This window comes from Aedes aegypti, chromosome 3 (genome assembly GCF_002204515.2).
Source record: "Aedes aegypti strain LVP_AGWG chromosome 3, AaegL5.0 Primary Assembly, whole genome shotgun sequence".
Lineage (NCBI taxonomy): Eukaryota > Metazoa > Arthropoda > Insecta > Diptera > Culicidae > Aedes > Aedes aegypti.
Window position 1 is genome coordinate 230,739,620 of NC_035109.1, and position 16,871 is coordinate 230,756,490.

A 16,871-nucleotide genomic window follows, 5' to 3' on the forward strand; every position below is an offset into this window, starting at 1 on the left:
TAAAAATATGTTGTTAATTTCAGTTTATTTTCATGCACACATATGGAGCATCAAAATAAATTAAAATGTCAACGCCAAATCGCTTATTTTTAAATCGAATAGTTATGCAAATAATTGTTTTTGAAAGGTGTATAATGTACGTATGAACGAGCCTCGTGTTTTGCAAAAACCTTAGTTATAAGAATCTTAGCAATATAAGGTTAATGAGCTTCATTCATGCAGTGAGAAGGCTTCAACAAAAAATGATTACCTGATTACTTGGAGGATTATGCTGATTTAAGCAACCGGGAACTGTAAAACCGGGAAAAACCCGGGAATTATAAATTACCGGGGAAAATACGGGAAATACCCGGGAATTTGGAGAACACCCCGGGAAAATATGTATTTCAAACATTGGACTACCGGTTTATTTAAGAGCCAGTTCGCGAGAGCCGCAACCCCTTCTTGTATCGATATTCTTCGATCAGGCTGAAATTTTCAGGGATTGTTTTTCTATATAAAAGAATATGTTTTGAAAAATTTTAGATTTTTTTATTAGGAGGAAGTGGGACAAAACGACTCCCAATGATTTTATGTCACTAAACATGCAAAATCGCAAAAACTGATATAACTATGGTAAAAGTGCACATGATTGCTCATTTTACACGCATTTTTAATTCAGTTACTATTAATTAACAATAAAAAATGAAAAAGTTACTCTAGGCGTGGTGTATTTTCCGTGGTGAACTTGTATTAGTGATAATGCCAACGAATACACCCACATCGTTTATACAACTATATTGAATGAAAAATATGCTTTTTATGTAGTGATTGAGGCATAATAATATACAAAGTTATAGTTTAAAAGTTTAGTGACACCACATTGCCAAAATATGATGTAAATGCAGTTCAAAATAGTTAAAAGAGGCTGTCCGGAATTAGAGCCAAATGTTTTTTTTTTTTTTTTAATCTGAACATTGTATTGGGATCGTATGTGTAGGTGCCGTGAGTACACAATTTTCAAATAAAACTGAAATAATACTTTGAGCATTATCAACACATAAGCTATATGTAATAAGAACAATACTATGCGTCGTTCAATGCTGATTCATTGAACCAATCAGTGATGATTGCAGTTTAAACCACAAATATGTCTGTCCAAACATTGCTTACTTTTGTATTTTTAACGAATACAGAACACATACATTCTACTAGTTATTAAAGGCGTTACAATAGTTACAATAAGCACAATTTAAAGCTTGTCAACTATCTCATAATAATCTATAGTTTCTCAATATGTTTTCATTACTATTCAAACGGGAACCCATTTGGCAGAACTACACTTTTTATAAGGGAAAAGTGAATCAAAACGACTCCTTATATTTTTGTGTTGGAAAATAAGCAAAATCATAAGAATTACTGTAACGTATAAACGGATTTTACCGAAAAATATGTTTTTTTTTTGTAAAAAAACATAATTTTTGTGAGAAAATGTAATTTTCAACCATCTTTCTCTCTCTTTCACTGAAATTTGCAAACATCAAGACCAGTTAAAGTCAAAATTCTATTCAAGATATAAACAGTACAATGTCTCATAACAGCCATATGTGCAGTCAGTCTAAACTAAGCAATTACAATCAAGGTTTACACACATATGTGGCTCTCCCAATCGAACCCATCAAAACATTACCCAAATTAAAAAAAAATGCGGTGGTTGATTCCCAAGCAAACAGCGTGAGAAGAAACAACGCTTACTGCTGAACCGAGGCTGCTAACGAAAACATTGGTGCAATGCCTTATTGTTATCCACATCATCACTTTTGCAAGGAAGCAACATTTCTTTCAGATATGGCAGTGGCAACACGGTATGAAATAATAGGTATTACAACTACCGACATACTCTGCTCATACCGTCCGTTTTTTTTTTTCATATTTAGTTTTTTGGCCTAGTTTGGTTGACAAACAAAAAGTGTCGTTTTAATAATAAAAACTAATTTTAACAAAAAAAACAGGGTTTTCTCGATTTGAAACATTTTATTTAAATCCAATAATACCATGTTCATTTTGATGTTTATATAACGTAAAGTAAACATGCCAAATTTCATACAAATCCATGCATTTTTACTATAGCTATAACAGTTTACCTGATTTTGTATTTTTTTTTCTCATATTAAATCATTAGTGGTTATTTTGTACCACTTTCCCCTAATATAAAAATCTGAAATTTTGCGAAATATCTTCTTTTATATAGGAAAACAACTCCTGTAAATTTCAGCTCGATTGGAGAACATCAATACAACCTCTCTATGCAAGGGGGTTGCGGTACTCGCAAAATGGCTCAAGTTCAAACACCATCCCGAAAAAAAAATTTCGAAGATTTTTGAAACGGCATATCTGGATTACATATCAAATGAAAGCCCATGAGTTGCCCTACAAAACGTCATATTGAGATTTTTGACCTAGTTCGGTTGGCAAGAAAAAAATTGATTTGAAAATCACCAATTTTTTTATGAAAAGCTCATTATTTTCTATTTGAAGTACTTTTAAAATCTATATACCATGCCAATCTTGAAGTTTATATATAGCGTAGAGTAATCATGCCATATTTTAACATAATCCGTGCACTTTTACTATAGTTTTATTAGTTTTTGTGATTTTGCATGTTTAGTGACATGAAATCATTTGGGGTCATTTTGTCCCACTTCCCCCTAATATAAAAATCTAAAATTTTGCAAAACATCTTCTTTTATATAGAAAACAATCCCTGAAAATTTCAGCCTGATCGGAGAACATCAATTCAATTTTCCTTTGAAAGGGGGTTGCGGCTCTCGCGAACTGGCTCTTAAATATCAAGTACTATGGGGTAAAACTTTTTTTTTTCCAGGAGGTGCACCACCGTCTGTTATTCGTACTTCGCATTATGATTATTTTTGGTGATGTGATAGAGAAATGATCAACGATTAGAATCTTTGAAACATTTCTACTCAAGTACTTAAGGATTTATGGCGAGATTTGGCGAGATGCTTGCTAGATTTCCTTTTGAATTCATGACAAATTTTATATGAGATCTTTGCTGGAATCCTTAAGGAAATCGAATCGATAATTGACCAGTATTTAAAAATTCATTCTGAGAGATCACTGACATGGTTATTAGTAGATTGCTAATAAGATTGTCAATGGATTCTAGAAAAGGTCCTTGGTTGATTTTGCTTGGAGTTCTTAGTAGACTCGTAGAGGTTGACAAGAAGCTAATAAAAAAACATGTCTTGGGAGATAGATTCATTAAGAGTTCCATTGGGCGGATTCCTGAGATTATTAATGATACTGTTTCTTCATGGCTTCATCTTGTCTGGATTACTAGTTTGACTGGTCCTTGATCTACGACAAAGTTCTTATGAGGCATCTGTTGAGATTTTGTATAGATTTCTGCAGATTGACAACGAATTCTTCCAATAACCCAAAACAAATTTCATGGGCGCCATATATAAAAGTGTAGATTCCAAAATGGATTCCTGTATCCAAATACATTGCTGAATGTATTAAAAATCAACATTTTTAACGGTTACGCCTTTAAAAGGGCGTAACTCAAAAAATCGTCCAGGAATATTTTAAAAAAATCTGCCGAGATGTGTAGAATAGCTACACAATACATCTGCTTTTTTATTTGATAATAACGGTAAACTAAGCACCGTGTATTAATTTATCATACTTCTCCAAAGTGGGTCGGAACATGTAACAATTTGGGAACTCCTTTAATAGATCGTAGAACAGAGAATTCTTCGAGTGGGTTTATGCATTCTTCTGTTGCATTTAATGCAATCGGTAAGAGGACTGACCCTCTATTTTTGTCATGGGAAGCTATAGACAGTGAACACGGGATGACTGATGAACGCGTGCTCTTTATAAAAAAAAAGTTTAATTAGTCATTTTCAAACACAATGTGTTTGAAGTGAGTTAATGAACGTACCAACATGAATACTATAGATTTGCTATAAAAATAATTGAATACTTTTTATTAATACCTAGTTTTATGCAACTTAATTATTAATTTGAATTCGAACTGTTTGTCTACAACTAATGCTTAATTGATTAATTGTTTTAGGTGAGTAGGTGTAAACCTTGTTAATAATATTTGAAAAATAGTAAAAATATAGAACTAACTATATTTGGATGACTACATAAACACGCACATTAAAAATTTGATCCGCAACTTCAGACCAACAGTTGCAACATCCAAAACAGCTATTTAGCTACAGGTGCTCGCTTCCGAAACAAACTCGGAAATCGTCACACAACTTCTATATTTTGACTGCCGTTTCCTTTCACATTTTGCTTCGTTTAGCTTTACACGACCAACTGATCGGGACTAAGATTCAGTGTTTCGGCAATTTTTGAACAGTGAACATCGTGCATTCGCGTGAATTCTCTAGCGCCACCAGACCAGCAGTAGTTTCGTGCGTTGTGCGTGGAATTTTGGTTTCTTCTGAGCAGTGCGTTTTATTAGGTTGGTTGCAAATCGTTGAGCAATTACATCTGTTTCTTAGTTTCTGATACAGATCGTTTCGTTGTTCGCTGTTGAATGTCACTGTTCGGTGCTGCGTTGAAACTGCGACATTGCTATTATGCAATTAATTCAAAACAGATATTTATACTAGGCATCGTGTTCTTTAAAAAAAGAAGACATGTTATGAATCCCAAAGTATAATTTCGCAAATTTTGTGAATTCAAAATAGAAACTGAAATCAATACTTGGCGAAAAAACTGTGTCAGTGCGCTAAACTTTCGCTTCTTTTGCACAGATATAAACTATATGAATGAAAGTCAAATCAGTAGTGTGCTTTCAACATTACAAGTTGTATCGATCTAACAAGCTCTACGGAATGCGATCGAAAGAATGTACACGTTGTTTGCTCAACGGCTAATCTGTTATGTGCTTGCCAGGCAAAAGTTAACATTCATCAGTAAAGTCGCTATTTCGTGACAATGCCAATTCCGTTGTTGGAAAACAAACTTATTTATTGAATCCCTAGTATTCCGTTTTTATTACAGCGTAAACGTCCTTGTTCCAACGCAAAAAAAAAAAAACTAATGGTTGCGATGCTTTACCGCAACGAAAGAGCGCCATATCCGACAATGTCCTTATATTTAGTTCTTCAGAAGTTTTAAGATTTTGTAATTGCTGTTCGATTTATCGAATGCAGTAATCTAAATAGGCTTTTTTTTAAGTTTTGTTGGTTGTTTCTAATAAAACACTGTTTTTATTTTGACTGAAATGGATTTTACTCAAAGGTTCATCCATAGAATCCTACCAACACGTTGCGTTACTCACAGAAATTGAAGCCATCAAAAAATTTCAAACATGAACATTTTTTTTCGAATTTCTGTACTAAAGGCTCAAAATTTCATCGATTTTTCCTTGTGATTCGATTAATTGAACTATGCATAAGCATATTCAACCATCAGTGCCTTAGACTTTGTCTCCAATCGAATGTAAATGTCGAGTGTTTAAAATATACACGCTAAAATAACAGCAGGTTTGATCGAATGACTAAATTCAAAACAACGATCACCACATGGTAAAAAATAAACACCATAATATCAATACTTTTACTCTTCGATTTGCACTACTGTTTAATCTTGGCAATATCAAAGGAACAGCTCTTGAATTCTACGTTGCATGCTTTGAATTGAAATTGAAAAAAAAAATCAAAACAAATAAATAAATTAAATTCGAATTTGGTACTATCCGATTTAATTCCACTAGAGTTTGTATCCTTTGACAGATACGCGTATTTCGACCTCAACTGTAAGGCCGTCTTCAGTGTCGTGTACTAGATTCTACTTAGAACTCTTCAAACCATGATGATTGGTGTTTTGAATTGAGTCAAGAGATAAATTCATTCGATAGAACGTATTTTTTTGCATTGTGCATGATTTGTAGACTTGTTACTTTGTTTAAGCTCTACAGTTTCTAGCACTAGACTCTGAAGTGACAAGTCGTTGATTTTGAACATCACATCTCTTGTAAGAAAGCAATCATTGTCTGCTAGTTGGAGAAAGTGATTGAAATCAATCCAACCCCTTCTAACAGATGCAAGTTGGTCTCGAGATAAGATAAAAAAATACACTCCGAAGCTTGAAAGCTCAAATCTGGGTCGGGTGAAAAGCATTTTAAATATTTTTTTTATTTCCAATCAAAACATGGAACGTTGAATTCAATAGCTGTTGTTTTATACTGTCAAGATTAAACAATAGTGCAAATCCAAGAGCAAAACTAGGGATTTATTAATGAAAGATTAACGGAAATAAAATGGAATGATTTGACAACGAACCGGCATTGCTGATTTTGCCTAGTGTCGAAAATAATGTTGTAACACGGATATGACTTCCTCATTGATAAAAAATGTATTTTGTTTCGTTCCTTTGATCACACTTCAAAACTAATGAACAGCAGAAAACATCAGCAACTTAGTATCGCCATAATAAAAACTTAAAGATGCATAAATTACATATTTTTTCTCTGCGCAAAAAAAAAACATTTACCGAAATAATTTCAATTAGGGTAACTCGTCAATTGTTTAACCCGTATAGGCCTGAGTGAAAGCAAAAATTCTAAAACCCTCACCGCTCAGCGAATTCTTAATGGATTCAAATGATTTTTTGTCAGTTCACTGGTACACATATCTAGTTTCTAGAAGTGGCCAGAGGAACGCGGAAATATTCCTGTGGTCGGAGTTATTCCGGTGGGAGTTATTCCATTGGGTCAGGTCGGGTGAAAAGGGTGCTATGCGTTTGTGCCCCTGGAGGTAGGCAAATTTCAAATCACAGATAAATTCCGGAATCGGGTATAATGTGGCCACTATATGACGGAATATTAGGAAAATTTCATCAGTGTAAACCTTTTGAGAAACATTTGAATTGGATAACTATGAGTTTTGCATTTGATAAATCCTACAAATGACCATTTTCGGGTCCTGGGACGCCTCAAACTTACGATGAAGTGGCCAATTTGTATCTGAATATCTGTGCCAAGCTTATGGGAATGCATTTTGGGTTAAAATTATATTCGATTTCTACTTTTCGAGAATTGAAACGGTTTAGTGTCCAACGAATCTATAGCCGGTTCTTCCGGGCATTACGTCCGAATGGCCACTTCCGGTATAGCTCAAACAGTGTAAAACTCTTCATTCATAATGTTAAATATCATATCTTAATGATTTATGCAAATTAAAAAGAATGTCATTGCAAATAAATAAAGGTAACTAAGCATGTCCCAAAAAATAGCCAATTTTTACCCGACTTGACCCAGTGACCCACCAGAATAACTCCGGCCACAGGAATATTTCCGAGTTCCTGTGGCCACTTCTAGGAACTAGATATATGGGCCAGTGAACTGACAAAAACTCATTTGAATCCGTCAAGAATTCTCTGAGCGGTGAGGGTTTCAGTATTTTTGCTTTCACTCAGGCCTATACGGGTTAACGTTTAAAATGCTCGCTAATGACCGAACACGCCATAAGCAATATACGAACAGTTTCTCAATTTGAAATTCTATCGCATTGGTCACCACCAGCAAACAAGCAATTTGATTGATTTTCAACGCGAATTGTTGTCAGATTCTCCAGTTTTGTGCACTTGAAAACTCAAAGTATGGCTTCGTTTTATAATCACCTTGATGTGATTATGTGTATTTTTGTGTAATATATGGCCAAAATTATGGGAAAGCGACGAAGCCGCGAAATTTTGAATTTATCGCTTTGGTCGCACGCAATTTCAAGAATTTTTCCGCGAATTTCCATTGTCTCTAGATATATGATATGGGCATTTGACACGATTCAGCAGTACAATTTTAGAACTAGAGTAATTAAAGTATTTCCGACAGACCGTTACGCGTTTATATGTTGACCATTCTCGGAAAAATCAAATGGAAATAGCTGAATTCTATAGATACGTCTGTCCAAAATACATACACTCAAAACAATCCAAACGTCATTTCTAGGTGAAAAATTACGTAGATCATTCCAAATTAATTTTGCGTCCACTTCACCTGACTAAGATGAAGATCACTAAGCCATTCATAACCACCAAATAGTGAATCGGTAATTGTTACTGAGGCTACCTATCGCACTTACGTGAAATTCACGTAGGTGCCTAAGTTCATTTTGACATCTGCATATTATACGTACATTCGGTGTTAAGCTCAAATCCTAGGATGGCGCCCGCTTGAGTTTTTGAAGAACTTCAGAAGCTGCTGAACTTTTTGAACCCTATGTAAGATTGATTTCAAGGTAAATATGCGTTGAATACCGAAGAATCCCTGCATTACTTCATATCTTATACCTGATTTATAAACTCTATCAATTATAGCACGCGAAAGCCACAACAAGACAGACCAAACTCACAAAATTTGAGAAATATGATTCAAAATGCTCAGATTGAATATTAAAACATCACAATTTCGTTTACATTTTCCAATTGGGAATTAGTTTTCTTCCAAAGCCTATTCGAAATAAGGTTGGTCTTTATTAAACTGTAAATGTAATTTAATGCAAAACCATTTATGTCCTATTGAAATGCTACCGTAAAGGCTATTGCAAGTCGTTCCATGCCCGTAGAGGACTATCGGTCTTATGAGCGTTTTGTACATGGTACATTTGGTGCAGTTGTGAATCCTTTTTGACCGCAGCTTCTTAAGGAGTCAAGACTTCCACTGATGATGCGCCCCGTATTTCACGACTAACGTTGTTATCAATCCTTAGCAAGGATCCAATGTAGATGAACTCGTCAATCACGTCGAACGTATCCCCGTCGCGTATTCCCGTCCCCTGTCGCGCTCGGCTCCACCTACTAGCATGTACTTTGTCTTGGACGGCGTCTTGCTACCTCCTCAAATGTTCGGCCGATAATGTCCATGTCATCGGCGAAGCAAACATATTAACTGAATATCGTGGAAATCGTACTCCGATTGTTAGGCCCGGCTCTCCGCATAACACCTTTTAGCGCAATGTTGAACAACAGGCATGAAAGTCCATACCCTTGTCGTAGTCCACGGCGGGATTCAGACGAACTGGAATGTTTGCCGTGAATTACAATTTAATTCGTTGTACGATGTAAATTATTCGAATGTTACGTCTGTTTGTCTGTGGTGTAGTGTTTAGTTCTTTGATTGTATTGTTTGGTCCTGCAAAGGCGACCGATGGAAAAGGAAACGCTCTTGTTGTTATCATGGATCGTATTACTAACCTGTCTGATTCTCGATTCTTAAATACCTCATCTTTCTGTCTAACCCTTTCCATGTCAACTGTAAAGCTTCAGAGGTAGAGGTACGTAATTTACATATTTTTGATCATTGCCCCGATGACCATGGCCGGCACTTTAATAGAATTTTGAAGTCTCAATGTGTGCACATTGAGAATTGTTACCAATAACTAATGGCTATGGTCCCTAGTTGATCAAATCTCGATGCAACATTATCTACTTGTTGTGGTCAATCACGAAGTAGGTAGTTAGCAGCTATGAATACGACCATCTATGCTCATGCTTGCATGCTCAATTGTGAAGCATGTTATATAGAAAAGCAAATCAACGATTTAGGTACAATTTATGTTTGTCAAAAATTTGTTTTTTCGCTAATGTGGCATGAATAGACTCAAGAAGGTCATTTGCAAAAATAGTCATCTAAATATAAACTATAAATACTAATAAACTTCGTTATGTTTTGCCCTTTTCAGGTGCCACCAAACCTGTCGCAGTTTTCCAGCCCATCAAACCTTGGCCCCAACAAGTCACCCGTTGTAAGTCGCTCAGAGCCTTCAGTTCGGTTCAAGCTAGAGGAGGACATTATCGGCAGTCTCAGTGTGAGTAGTGCCAGTGCCAGTGGTAGCAACAATGAAGACAGCCTAGAAATTATGGAGGAAATAGATATTCCAGACGATGAAAGTACACAGGATAACGACGCTAGCGGTAGCATTTCGGAAAACCTTGTTCTTAGTGCAGCTCCCGCTGAAAACGTGCCTCAACGGTCTGTAGACAACAGTAAAATAGCGACCGACAGAAAAAAGCAGTTGTTTGATATTGACAATGAACTGCCCGGTGAATCGGGTGTTCGGAAATTCGACATTGATGATTTGCAACTGTCCGGTGATGAAATAGCTCAACATTTTCAATCATTTAGTGAAAGTACTGATCTAAAGGATGAAGATAATAAAGTGAATCTTGCCGTTAAAAAGAAGCTGTTGAAACAAAACCACGATGTAGGCTCACTGGGTACGTTGTTAGATAATATCGAATCTTCATCGGATGTTCTAGGAAGTGATCCAAAGAAAGAAGAATCAGATTTGAAGCAAAAAGTGGGTGAATCGAAAAAAGAATTATCTCCACTAAATGAAGATGTAGTGTTGATAAACAATAGCAAAGTGAGTTTAAAATCGTTGAAGAAGCTCCAGAAACAATCGAATGTACTCGATAATAGTGGCGATAACAGTTACAGCACAACTAATGACATCTCGGAATTAGCTCGAGATACGGAGAGCGATCGCATAATGAGTGATAATAACGATAACAGCTCTAGAAGCGATGTTGCTTCCAAACCGATGGATAGTGATAAGGAAGCATCCCTTCAAAAATTATCATCATTAATGTTAAGAAGTAGAAGTGCAGAAATAGAGGAGAAGAACGTACAAAGTGAAGATAAGCCTGAATTTGCTAGTCTTGGCGTAGTGAAGCTATGCAATGAGCAATCATCAGAGGTACATGACTCAAGTGTGGAAGAAGATAACTCTATAGAAGAAATGTTGATGTCTAATGCCTCAGTTGACATATTGGCAGTGAATGAAATGGTTCTGTCAGAAAACCAGCAGTTGAAAGAAGATTCAAGTGATAGTAATCTATCTGGTGATTTAAAGGAAAAAATATTGACTTCAAGCAAATCTTTTGAAGAAATTAAATCACAGCATGAGCTAGATGTACCTGCCGACAATCTTGAGGGAAATAAACCTGTAGTTGTTAAACAGATGGAAAAAGTTGTTGACATCAAGGAAGCGTTAGAGGACATCTCCGAAGAGTCAGAACAAACACTGACCAACTCCAACCACTCGGAAAGTCGCCCGAATACCGATGACGAACAATCAAAACCTCTAGCTGTGGTAGAGAAAGGTAAAGAGATACGCAAAATACTGGAGGAAAAATTACTACACAAGCAACTTAACATTGAAAGTACTATTTATGAAGACAACAAGGAAAACATTCCGGATTCTTTGAGTGTAAATAAAAGTTTTGATTTGGACAGTGTTGTGAGCCTGAACATGTTCCAGGCAATGAATAACGAAATAAAGCAATTGCATGAAATAATTGCTACCAAAGACATGATGTTAGAAGCCTATTCTACCAGAGATTCTTTGAAAGAAACTCGACTAGAATCTCTAAGAGACCCACAGAGAAGTAGCGACTCAAGTAGCTTAGCTACCAATTCCACTGAGTACAGACCTTTGAACGATGAGACTGTATCCAAGAAAGAACTCCTCCAAAAAGTCGCCGACCAAAATCAGTGGATTGTTACACTCGCAGAAAAGCTTCAAGAAATCAATCAAGCACGAGAGATGGAGCGATCAGAAAGTATCAAATTAGTAGCGGAAGTCAATCGTCTCACAAAGCAACTGGCTGAAAATGCTGATACAATCAAACAGAGACCGCATTGGATGCGTGATCAGGAAAGTACGGGACAAAGAATATCGGAGATTTCTATAGATTTAGTCAGCGAAACCGATGATGCCTTATCGGATTTTCCAGATTTATATGAGGAGCGCTCAAACAGAAATTCACGGGAACGTCAACTGGATTTAAATTTGGACATTGATTATTCGGAACAAAATCCTCTTCATATTCCTACTGCAATCAGCAAGCAATTGGAACAATTCAGAAAGTATTTATCAGCAGATGAATTGAGGCTATTCAACATGGTGCAAGGTAAATTCGACGATTATTTGCAGCAGGAACTAGACAAAATGAAAACAACTAGTGAAGAAGAACTCAAAATCATTCAAGAACGGTTGGTCTCAGAGAAAAACGAACATGACGCAGAAGTGAGCCGACTACGGCAACTATTATCAAACGTGAAAAGTGGATCCGTAGAGATCGAAGATTTGAAAAGTGAGCTTGAGGCTCGCCATACTCAAGAGATGGATGATCTACGAACATATTTCCAGGAAAAGGTTGCCGAATTCGAAAAGCAATATTCTGAAAAGGTGCTTTCGCAACATAGCAGACAAATGTCTAACGACACTGCGTCTGACATATCAGACCAAGAAGAATTTCCAGAAGAGAACGGCGGTTATCATTCTAAGCACACCAGTCCAAAACGCAAGGCTAAAGAAGATATCTATCTCAGCCCAACGCATAGGAAAATTACTCCAACTACTATTGACACCACTGAAAGTAGTGCGGACGAAGTAATGGAATTTCCCATGGAGGAAGAAGATGTGAGTACATTTTTTTATTGAAATCTTTATAGATAGCACAGCGTAACAAAAACGATAATTTTGCCTGTCTCAAGGATCAAATTATGTGTCTCTAGTAGATTTTTGGTCGCTGAATGTGATGCCGTACTCAGAAATATTCCTGCACGTCACAATTATTAGTTACAGGTCGCCAAAGTTGTATAAAACACTGGTTTAAATGAGATTTAAAGTATGATTTATCAAACTTTTTTTTTTTTTTTTGTATGGTATTTAGTTGGAGCTGCCTGACAGCTTAACTTGTCAAGGCTGAACCCTCGGTCTGACTTTTGCCAAGTTTCCCCTCTACCAGGACCAATACTCAGACGGACTAGGCAATGGCGCCCACATGAACACTGTTTTTTTATTAGTATTGTGACGTGGTAGTTTTTGAAAAGTGCCCATATTCCCTTGCTTCTGAGAAAAGGAAGCATTGTGAAAATCAGCAGCTCCATCAGAATTTGTTTGAAATAGTTGTGTAGTAGTGTCATTACTAATACTGTCTAGTCGAAATGGTTTTGAATAATTTGTCATTCAAGTGCTATTCTGATTACTCCTGTCTTTTACGTACACTGAGGAAACTGAAGTTATGTTCTTCATAACACCTTTCGTATGAAACAGTATTTTGAAAGATGAAAAACATTTCATGATTTGTATGATGCCCATAACTCGCTTATGAAGAGCATACGATTTAAATTTAAGATTCATACGAGGCTCTATAACATTTCATACGATGTGCTTATGAAATCCAAAGCGAGCCTTGTTTGAAAAATATCATACGTTTTTCTTATGAACCGAGCATGGTCTATGTACAAATCGATTCAAAATGGCGTTTGCACAAAAGTAGCTCGCGAATTTCAAAATTTTGGCAAAGGTCTTGGCTGTGTTTAGAGGTAAAAAGTAATTATCTATAATCCTACGTAGAGTGCGGTGTAAATGGGGCGACCAAAAGATGAAATTTGCAAAGCTTTATCTCGTGCACAATGGAAACAAAATATGAGGTTATCGAAGAGGCTAGAACACGTGAGAACGTGAGTTTAGTAAGTTCTTAGATTTTATCATGTATTTCAAATAATTAATCGACAATCTTCTTCAGAAGCCGTTTTTCCGGAAGCGGTGCCAGACTGCCAGGGGATTTCAGTTCTGCCAACGGCAATATTCGATTGAATGGCAATTTCAACGGGGAGACAAACTATTGATTTAAAAACAATGATGAAAATGTATATTTTTAAGTAAATACTGTTTTCTTATTTTTTTACATAAATATAGCATAGTTTTATAAAGTTGAAGTGAAAAAGTGATATTCTATAAGACATATTGGAAAAACTAGAAGAAACGTCTTGTTACAATTGAAGTACTGCAAAAGGCATAATAATATAAAATAAATTTCATAAATGTTCGTACCAAGGTCATACTTAAATATGCTGTGATTCATACAAGTGCAATTTGATATTCATAACAAATAATCATAGATTTCATACGACACATTATGAATTCTATACTACTGTACTGCAAAACACATACTATACCACAAGCTAATTCGTTCATACCGCCGTCGTATGAAATTTATAATATTTTCTTCTAGTAAAATTTCATAACCGTTTCGTATGGTAATCGATATATTTTTTTCCTCAGTGTAAGATTAGAGTCTTAAATGTCAATTGTCGTCAAGTTTTAACAAAATTAGGCTGTTTAATAGTAGTTCTAGTTAATTTTATTTTTTGTTGTTAAAAGTGTTTATTGGTCATTACGTTCATATATCCTTAAAGAAAAAAAGTCGCTTTCCTTGTCTGTTCAACAATTTTTCGAAACTAGCAAGTGTACCCTAATGATCGATCTCAGCGTCTTACTTTCCATAGTCATTTTATAGTGAATATTGAAGATTAAAGTTACCTTAGGCTTCTATTACAGTCTCCTACATGATTCACTTTCGGTGGCAAATGCAATGCTTCACAACGCCTACTTTCTACTTGTAAATTTTGCGAAAATGAAGCTGGAATTAGATTATTTATACCGCTGTTACAAAAGAGGTATTTCTTATTACACTGTTCGACAAAAAATTTTTTTGGATGGATCAGGGACGCGTTAATATGGGTCTTGAAGTGCAAGAAAAGTATAGAAAGAAGCCGTTTTCAAATGATTTGCAGCACCCCTGGATTATTTTTTGATAAAGCTTGAAAATTTGGCATTTTTAATCACAAAAAGTGTGTAATATAAGCAATATATCAATATCTTTTTAAATTCAATTATACAACCATTGAATTTGTCAAACCAATATTTTTTAGCACTGGATGACTTCAGGGAAACGCGCACCATTTCAGAAGAATATTGGCATCTATTTTGTATATGAATTTGGAATGCTAACGATCATCAAGCAAGTACGTGAGGATGTGCTCCATATAAATACTATTTTTTTCTATTTCACACATTTGGTTCATTATATAATAATTATTATAGGTTCAAGAAGAAGCTTGATTAGGATTTTATTCTTTGCTCCATTAGACAAAGCAATGAGCAATGCAATCCAGTAACATTTGATTTAAACAAGGATACGACGACTACGGAAAATTTATGTGTCTGTTATATTTATATGGGCTGGTTAGTCTAATAAACTCTTAGCAGTAATACAAAATTCGGTTAGACACTGACATGTAAGTGGTCTTACATGAGCTAGTCGGTTTATCAGGAACCGATGGCGAAGTCTATGAAAAATGTGACAATATTGTTATTTGCGATTTCCATAGATTTTGATACGTACTCATTAGAAATAGATTACCTATCGTGAGGTCCATTTGTTATCAGAATATCCCTAGAAATTACAGACTAACGTAAAATAACAACCAACAATTCAGTAATCAACAATTTCACCTTTGTTGTGACAGCACTCGACAGCCACTCAAGCAGGCATGAGCTCTTTTTAATTCAGTTTGTGCACAATACTAATCATTTGTGAAAACTGGTTAAGTGGTTACATATGCCTGCTTCTTACTTGTAAGATGAAAAAAATTCTGGTTAAACCATTTCCAAATCTTTTTTTTTTTTTATTCAATATTTAACATTTTTTGCGCAATTTTAATCAAACTTTCAAATGGAGCGTTAGTTTCTTGTTTAATGGGATGTTTTCTTCAAATGGGTTTAGTTGTAAGCATATTGGAAGCATAAAGAAGTCGACCATTAAAATTAATTTTAAACTCGTTTCCCTTATGAGGTCAAACGTGTCCATTTATGAACCCCCATTCCCATATCCTCTAAATGAGTAAAAATGCTTTTGGATTAAGTGAAGAAACAATTTATAAATACATTTATGATAAACAATTTTGCGAATCTTAATGTCTGTTTTTCTTTCTTTAAACAGGAAGACATATAAAAAAAGTGTTTTTTATTCATTTAGATTATATCACATTTTTTTATGAAATTTATTCTAAATCTGAAAACTGAAAGTTTGATTAAAATTACCGAAAAATATGTGAAATGTAGAATCAAACAATTAAAAAAATCGGAAATGGTTTAACCAGAAATTGTTTCATCTTACAAGTAAGAAGCAGGCATGTTACCACTAAATCAGTTGTCACAAATGATCAGCATTGTGCACAAACTGAATCATAAAGAACTCATGCCTGCCTGAGCGGCTTTCGCAAAAAAATATGACAATGTTGATTACTAAATTATTTATTGCTATTTTCTGTTATTCTGTAATTTTTGTAGGGATATACTGATGAAAATTAATCTCACGATAAGTAATTTATTTTTAATGAGAACCTATCGAAATATTTAGATATCACAAATAACAGTGTTATCACATTTTTTTACAGACATCGTCTCCTGATAAACCAGCTAGCGCTTGTAAGACCACTTACATGCCAGTGTCCAACCTATATCAATTTTGTATTTCTGCTGAGAGTTTATTAGACCAACCAGCCCATATAAATATATATAACAGACACATAAATTTTCCGTAGTCGTCGTATCCTTGTTGAAATCAAATGTTACTGGATTCCATTGCTCATTGCTTTATCTAATGGAGCAAAGAATCAAATCTCAATCAAGCTTCTTCTTGAACCTATAATAATTATTATATAATGAACCAGATGTGTGAAATAGAAAAAAAGTAGTATTTATATGGTGCACATCCTCACGTACTTGCTTGATGATCGTTTACATTCCAAAATCATATACAAAATAGATGCCAATATTCTTCTGAAATGGTGCACGTTTCCCTGAAGTCATCCAGTGCTAAAAAATATTGATTTGACAAATTCAATGGTTGTATAATTGAATTTAAAAAGATATTGATGTATTGCTTATTACACTTTTTGTGATTAAAAATGCCAAATTTTCAAGCTTTATCAAAAAATAATCCAGGGGTGCTGCAAATCATTTGAAAACGGCCTCTTTCTATAC

The 16,871-nt window shown here is 35.1% G+C and overlaps 1 protein-coding gene across 8 annotated transcripts in view; it reads left to right on the forward strand.

The window, feature by feature from the left end:
- Positions 1-16,871, forward strand: part of LOC5567941 (A-kinase anchor protein 9) — a 128,734-nt gene that overhangs the window by 30,348 nt on the left and 81,515 nt on the right. For 7 of the 8 annotated variants that reach the window (XM_021851143.1, XM_021851144.1, XM_021851145.1 and 4 more), the window contains exon 2: positions 9,711-12,455. In XM_021851143.1, coding sequence (XP_021706835.1) covers positions 9,711-12,455 — 2,745 coding nt within the window. Of the gene's footprint in view, positions 1-4,369; positions 4,484-9,710; positions 12,456-16,871 lie in introns of those variants that run through there. The other variant, XM_021851148.1, reaches the window with a different exon arrangement.